This window comes from Vigna angularis, chromosome 6 (assembly GCF_016808095.1).
Source record: "Vigna angularis cultivar LongXiaoDou No.4 chromosome 6, ASM1680809v1, whole genome shotgun sequence".
Classification (NCBI taxonomy): Eukaryota; Viridiplantae; Streptophyta; class Magnoliopsida; order Fabales; family Fabaceae; genus Vigna; species Vigna angularis.
The window spans coordinates 22,171,080-22,179,216 of record NC_068975.1 but is presented as its reverse complement, the minus strand read 5'-3'; the positions used below and the strand labels follow the sequence as shown (position 1 = coordinate 22,179,216).

Genomic DNA, 8,137 nt, shown 5'->3' with positions numbered 1-8,137 from the left:
CGACTCGAAGAAACTTTTATAACTTCTTACACAATGACCAGAAAACACAATTGCAGACAGTGCACACCCACAACCTACAGGTTTCTAAGAAAGAATTGCTCTGATACCATAAATGTAACATCCTGATTATATACGTCATGCATATATAATAAAGACGTCATCATGCATAATATAGGAAAGCAGTCAAGAGTTAATTCAGGATTACAGTCATCCTTAGAATAGTGCGGAAATCACGACTAGAGTACTAGGATTTCTCCATGGGAATTACAGGGAATTTAAAACTTAAATTACACACGAGTTCTTCCAAACATTAAGAATTTACGAAATAAGACTAGTTATTCTGAGCTGCAACACTGCCGTCTTCATCAAGAGCTGCTCCTAAAGTATCCTCCTCACCATCTGCTCCCATCCAAGTGGATGATCATCGCCAAAGAACATACGCAAGCAATTACAAACAAGCAAGGGTGAGCTAGATATAAAAAGCATGTTATAAAATTTCACACGACATGCAAAAGTCATCCAAACCTAGTAAACTCACATCACTAGACTTATTACTTTATACCCCGACTTGTTGCTTTATAAACCGACTCGTCCGGACTAGAATGATTGCCGAGCTATGGTGGGTCGTGCACTCGTGGTGACCTCTACTGCTTTGCAAAGCCATTGCCAATGGGTTTCACCCTACCACACTCATGAGGTTAGTCCGTTATTACTCACCTTGGAGCATACTGGAAGCCTCCAAGACTAGGACCTCCTGCTACTCCTCACCACATGAATCAATCCTCTCTAATTGAGAATGACAGACCATTGGAGTTTCAGGATAACCCCAAGACTGAGCTCCCATGCAAATCATCCCACACACAATAAGGGCACCACCATGTATCCTCTCCTTGAAGATCATGGAATTACGTCTAATAAAATAGGGCACCACCATGTAATCTCCCTTGAGATTCATGGAATTATGTCTATGAATTATAGTGTTACTTTGAACCTTAACCCAAGTCATGAATAATCAGATACCACCATATTATCCCAACAATTCCAACATGTTTCATACATTCACATATTTTCACATAATTCATGTCACAGACAATATTCCAAACATTGGTACACATAATTCAACCCAAAAGCAAAGGAACTTAAAATTCAACATATTTGTAAAATACTATTTGGACGAGCACTATTCACTGAACACTGTTGGACGAACGTTACTAAACGAACGCTATTTTCCACACCAGGCCGAACGCTCATTCACCTGAATGCACTTTGGATGAACACTTGGACGAACGCTCACTGGAACGAACGCTCACTGGGAAGAACGCTCACTGGGACGAACGCTTACCGGGACGAACGCTCACTGGGACGAACGCTCACTGGGACGAACGCTCACTGGGACGAACGCTCACTCAGATTGAAGGACGAACGTCACACTCAAATTGAAGGACGAACGCTACACTCATATGGATGGATGAACCCTACACTTTAAGGACGAACGCCAACGCTCGTCAAACTGAAAGGCGAACGCTCAACATATTATGGCCGAGCTTTGTGGACGAACGTCTCAAATTGGCCGATCCGGACGAACGCTCAGAACAAAAACCGAACGTTCAGAATTTGGTTATTTTGGACGAACGTTCAGAAAATACCGAACGTTCAGAAATTTGGTCGACCACTATTTGGTCGAACCCCAATTTTTAGACGAACGGCGTTTCTGCAGAATTCTGCAAAATCGCGTGCAGTGTTCCAGAAACTCAGAAAACTTTATTTTTCAACCCAAAAATACCCAGATTTGCTTCAAAGACAGTAAAAATTCAATAATCAAACGAACAAAATCTAACTCCCCTTACCTCTTGAAGACTTCCCTTGTGAATCTTTGAATCTATCCCCCTCAAGGCTTGCAGCACCAAGCAACTCCAGCAACTCTAGCAACTCTGAACTTCACCTCCTTCACAAATTTTTGCAGCAAGGATTTTCTTCCCATTTCAGAACCCAGCACCCCCTTATATCTTCCACGTCTGCAGCTTGTTGAATGGTGCCAAAACATGAGAGGGGAATCACGGACATTTGTCTCCCTTATTTTCTCAATAAAACAAAACTTCATTTCTTTCTATGGGTGGCTGCACTGATTGCTTCTTCCATCCTTTTCAAACTAATAATAATAAAAGAAAGGGGGTCCTTACATTAACTAATTTATTTTTATTTTCTAGATATTCTTAATCAAATCAAATGGCATTATACATGTCCATTTGCTTGATAAATGAAAACAAAAACTTAATAAATTGGAATCAGATCACAAACTCGTCACTACTCAAAATAAAATATTTAAGTCAATTAAAGTATTATATAAACATGTTTATTACTATCATATTTACGTATGAATTGTGAAATTAGATGATAGAGAAATAAACATATGTATACAACTCGTTTTTGTTTTATTAGTTTGTTTAGAACAATATTTATTTATTGATATTTCATCTCAAATATCAATTTTTATATAACAATTGAAGTAAATACTAGTGGGTAATAAATAGAGTAGAATAAAAGGATAAACAAGTAATAGATTTCATGCATTTTAAAAAAAATTGAATATGTAATTTTTCATTTGTATTGTACATTTCATTTACCTCAAGAGTTATCTATTAATAAAAAAAAAAGATTAAGATAATTTGGGAAACATATGATCATTTAGATTTTTTTTACTATTTGTTGGAATTCTTAAAATTTATCATTACAATCAATCAAATACATCTGATAAGTAACCCGATTCTCTATTTTGAACCCTTCGCTTAGTAACCCTTTGTTTTGACAACTCACCATGGACACTATTACTACTTGATGGTTCGTCATTCTTATCATCTTTAAGCATATCTGTGGATGACACCTGCTAAATTTACAAAAAAAAAAATGTACAATATAACTTGTATATCTAATGTAATATAATATAGTATAAATGTACAATAATTATAAAAATGTTAAAGAATCAAAGTTACTTTATCATCCACTAAATCCCTTGAGTTTTCATTCATATCTTCCAAAGTTGTTGTGTCACTTATTGGGTTGGTTGATTGTGTAGTAGCTTCTTGACTGTTTAGGTGATTAAAATTGTCTTCATTGTTCTTTGACTTGGTGTGTTTTTCCTTGTTGTCAACTTCATTGTTCATGTTGCCAAAGATGTTATCTTCTTCATTAAAATTCTCTAGAGGACTAGTCTGCATGTCACATGTAATATGCAAATAAGGTTTAAAGCTTTTCTTATTTCATTTGAGAGAGAAAACTTAAAAGCTTATTTTTTTTCAATGCATTTAAGAAACTTTAACATTTGTCTATTAAGTTTTATTTAATTTGTGAAAACATTTTATACTTTTAATTTTTATTTTCATTACTTACTATAAAGAAGTTTTACTTAATTTCTTGTGTAAAGAAAATGTACATAGTGCAATGAAATTTCATATAAAAATTAAAAGGAAAAGAAAAAGAGGTAACTTTTATAATACATATATAAACTCTTAGTGACATGTATATAACTAATGAAAGTTATAATTTCTTTTATTAATTAGTTATGAATATAACAATTAGATGATCATTTTCTCAATCAATTTATGAAATATAATAAATATTAAAAAATCTTGCAAATTCACTGTAATACTTGTATGTTAAAAAGTCTTTAATGATAAAAGTATCTAATTATAATCTAAGGACATACCTGTAATTGATTGAAGTTAACATTATGTAATTTATCAGTTGTATCATCTATTATTAGTTGATCGATATGAGGAAAAATGTTAGGTGAACTTTCAGTGGTTGAAGTTTCTAGGATCACACATTCCGTTGTAGACTGTTGAGGTTCTGTATGCATGAGTCGATCAAAATTTGACAATAAAATGTCATTTACTAAACCATCCATCATTGGTTGCATTGATTGAGACATGACATCATGTGGACCTTCGTTGTTTGAGCTTTCTTCATTTACACCATCCACAATAGATTGTTGAGGCTCTATTCGCATGTGTTGATCAAAATTTGATGATGAAATTTCATCTATTAAATCATCCCTCATTGGTTGCATTGTTTGAGGCATGATATCATGTGGACTTTCATTATTTGAGCTTTCTTGGATCATACCATCCACTATAGATAGTTGAGGCTCTACATGCATATGTTGATCAAAATTTGACAATGAGGTTTCATCTATTATATCTTCTATGATTGACTGTCTAGTATGAGGCACGATGTTAGGTGCATTTTCACTATCTAAACTTTCTTGGGTTAAACCTTCCCCAATAGATTGTTGACCATCTAAATGCATGTGTTGATCAAAATTTGAAAATGAAGTTTCATCTCCCATTGTTTTCTCTGGTAACACAGACCTTGGTGATGATGAAACTGAGTAAATGGAGGCATTATCAACTGATTCTTGTCGCATTACTGATGTGTCAAGATCTTCACTATTTCTTGAGTTTTCTATGTTATCTTGATCGATGGTTGCTAAGTTATTCATATCATTGATAAATCTTGTCTCATTTGTGACATTCTCTGTGATGTTGTATCGTTCCTAATAGTATACAAAAATGATAATAATGTAGTGTATAATCTTTTAAAGTCTTTCTAATGAAGAAAACAAGTAAAATGTAGTGATTGAATTCTTACAAACATAAATTGACATATTTTGTTCTTTTGTGAATTTATAAACAAAAAATTTCATTAACAATTTTATTACAAAATAACACCAAGGTAACTTACCTTTAGGTTTTCTGATTGTGTTTCATTTGGAAATTGATCTAGAGCATGAGAAGAATTGGAAGATTGCGATGCTTCACTTTCCCCCATAGGATGTTTCAAATAGTCAAATATATTATGATGATAGTTTGTTGCATGAGTTGGAGTATTTTCAGGCACATCATATTTTGAGGATGATGAGCATATATCAGTTGTGTTTTCTCCATCTATATAGCATGTATCAAAAGGTGAAACAACACCCTTTGAAGAATTGTTCACTTCTACATCATTCTCTTCATTTTTAACCCCTTCTACTTCTTTTACTCCATGGTAAGAGGCTCCCCACAACTCTTCACTACCAGAACTAATGTCTCTATCAATGTCCCCATCATATACTATTGAGTCTCTATCAATGGAAGAATTAATCTCAGCATTCTCACCGACAGTTGATGTTGGTGAACCAATTTCAGAAACCTCTACTTGTAAGTCAGAAGCCACGGAATGTGTTGGGGTGTGACAAAGTCTCCCATTGGTTAAAAACATATTTTCTTGTCTTTTATCAACTACTGATGTGATATTCTCATACATAACTTCATTTATATTACTACTAGTAGCACTAGTGTTATTAGTAGATAATGGTAAATTGAAAACCCTCCCATGAGACTTGGGAAACTTAGGCCATTGTCCTGATTTCTCTGGTTGTGATTCACTTGTCTGATTTGACATATCTTTTGTTTCATACTCCACTTTCTCACCTTTCATGTCATTCATATCAATATTATGTTTCTCATCTTCTTTATGTGTTGATTCTTTTCCCTTTGTTAATGGATTGGATGTTTGCAATCCATTTTCTCCACTTTTGTTACTTTCGTCACTTTCATTGTAAATCAATTGGTTGATTAGCCAATCATGAGTTCCCTTATCTGCATGAGTAAAATACATTTAGTTTTCTTGAACAACTTTCACAATAATTTCTTTTTCTTAATATATTCAATAAAGAACATAAAATAATAATTTAAAAAAATTATTATTATTTTTCACAACTTTCTTTTTTTTAAAACATTATTATTACTTTCTAATGGATCTAAAAAGTATTTATAATAAATGTCATACAACATTTTCACAAGTCTAGTTTAAAATTTGTATTTATCACCTTATTTTAAGAGTGACAGAGAAATAAGGGGAAGAAACAAAAATGATGAGGAGAAAATATGACTATCACCTGTATGACTTCTTCTAAATCTTGAATATGTAACTCTATCAGAATACTTCTTTCCTCTATTATGGAAATAATGCTCTCTAGCACCGTGATCTTTTTTGGTTTCTGATGTGAAAGCGTGATCTTGTTTGGTTTCTGATGTGAAAGGGTGCTCTGAATTGAAACTTTCATGCCTACATAATGACATGTTGTTTTGACTAGAGAATTCTTGGGGAAAACTATCTTTTATGAGGTTAAACTTTTCTTCAGAATGATCATAAGGAATGCTATAAGGACTTCTTGGTATGAGAGAAGGGGCAGAACCTGGCATTTCTAAACCATCATCAACCTCTTTTGAAGAATTTAAGGGATTGTTTCTTTTGATAAACAATGGTGCAATTGGTTTTTTATCATTTAGACCTTTCTCAAGTTTCCCTTTAAATAACTTTTTTTCTTTTCTTCTAGCTATGACGCTCTCTAGCCTTTTATTTCTCTCCATTTCTGAAATTCCAAGATACATTAGGTTCTTTTGATCATCTTCTGTCCATTCTATAGCTTTATTCCTATCCTCTTGTGCTTCTTCCTCGTCATCTCCATCCTCTATCTTTTTCTCTATCTCTAAATCACCATATTCCACCAAATCAATCATTGAAGGTTCAGATCTTAAGTTTTGCCTCTTTTGAACTTGAGTTTTTTTTGCAAACAACCTATTTTCTAATGAGCTTTCTCCCTTCTCAAAATATTTGCCCCATTTGTTCTCCATGTTTCTTTTGGTGAACTCATTATAAAATATTGTTGACAAATCTTTGGCCTTTTCATCTAAACCACCATACACATCCCAATTCTTATCATTGAAGTTTATCCTTCGACTCGTGGCATTTTGTGATGGATACTTATAAAGTATATCTAGTTTCTTATAGTTTGGTACCTTTGGGCATCTTTCTTCAACCTTCTTCTGCTCTTCTTTCTCATCCTTGATTTTAACATACTTGAGTTGAGTTTTCTCAGAACTCCAAAAGACTTTTATAAAAATAATACCACACAAAAAGAAAGGAGACATGTAAACCAAGAAGTTATAAATATAAGAAAGGAATATATATAGACTGAAAAAAACCAACAAGGCACTTGAAATTATTAGATGACTTTGTATAAATGTGTAACTAGACTTGGTTGAATCATGGATCAGTTTAAACAAATAAAGTTGAATATCCTTTACATTCAAACCCATATTTGGCACTCTAAATATTTGTGCAAATGTTAAATTGAAATGCTTTCAAGGTTGTAGGCAAATGTATTTGTCACAACTTAACAATGAAAAGCTCAAATTGTAAACACTTTGTTAATTTTCAGGTTCAAGAAAGTAATCGTAATTATTATAGTAATGGATGACACACATGTTTGCTACAAAATTTAGAGAAATGTTCAATGAAAATGTGATTTTTTTGCCAGGAAAAAAAATTACAACGGACAAGAAGAACAAAGTAAAGTAACCAAAATTTTGGATGAAAGAGATTTTGTATAAGTTGATGAAAACCATTTTGAAAAGTGAACGTTGAAGGATCAAAAGAGAAAAACAAGGTCAACTAGACCTCCAATAAGTGGTTAACAATTAACAAATGTTTGATCTTCCCTAACAAATGGATAGTCATAAAGAACTATAAATATTTAGTTTGCCTTTTTAAGGAAAATCTTTTATTGGCTAAAAAGTTCATAGATCCATTTATTTAGAAGAACTTTATAAAAAAAAATTAGAAAAAAATAGTAGGATTTTGATTTCATGAATCTTCTATTAGTCACCTAATATGGTACATGTTTTAAGAAATACTAATAATTGAGAAATTATTTTTGTCAAAATCAAAAATGAATTTATATATATATATATATATATATATATATATATCATTTTTACCAAAAAAGAGTGCGAAGACTCCGAAATGAAGCAAAAGAATTTGACTACTAGGTTATAAGTAAAAACTAGAGAAGAATTCACCCGCAGAAAATTCTTTAAGGCTAAGTTAGCAAAAACACGAGAAAACTATAAATATACAAGAATGAGTATGATGATTGAGTATATCCTTTAAAATTATATAATATTTAAATAATATTGCTCCAATCATGAGAAGGTAGCATATTTACTTGATATCATGTTATTAATTAAATATATTATCATTCTATAGAAAATATTCACTCAACCTTTTATACTCGCTCTTATATATTTATAGT

General features: G+C 32.4%; 1 protein-coding gene across 1 annotated transcript; it reads right to left on the bottom strand.

The window, feature by feature from the left end:
- Nucleotides 1–331: 331 nt before the first annotated feature.
- LOC128197541 (uncharacterized) lies at nucleotides 332–7,142 on the bottom strand. Its single transcript, XM_052879596.1, has 8 exons — nucleotides 5,939–7,142; nucleotides 4,741–5,639; nucleotides 4,249–4,552; nucleotides 4,059–4,110; nucleotides 3,704–3,758; nucleotides 2,991–3,209; nucleotides 2,815–2,881; nucleotides 332–399 (listed from the first exon to the last, which is right to left on the bottom strand). Exons 1-8 carry the CDS (start codon nucleotides 7,140–7,142, stop codon nucleotides 332–334), a joined length of 2,868 nt encoding a protein of 955 aa, XP_052735556.1.
- Nucleotides 7,143–8,137: the final 995 nt, after the last annotated feature.

Excerpts from the sequence above, each read along its gene's own strand:
- LOC128197541 (XM_052879596.1), bottom strand. The coding sequence starts at position 7,142 with ATGGGTTTGAATGTAAAGGATATTCAACTTTATTTGTTTAAACTGATC. Across the intron at positions 5,640-5,938 it reads ATTTAGAAGAAGTCATACAG|ATAAGGGAACTCATGATTGG; the intron begins GTGATAGTCATA and ends TTACTCATGCAG. Across the intron at positions 400-2,814 it reads AAGTAGTAATAGTGTCCATG|ATGGTGAGGAGGATACTTTA; the intron begins GTGAGTTGTCAA and ends GGATGGGAGCAG.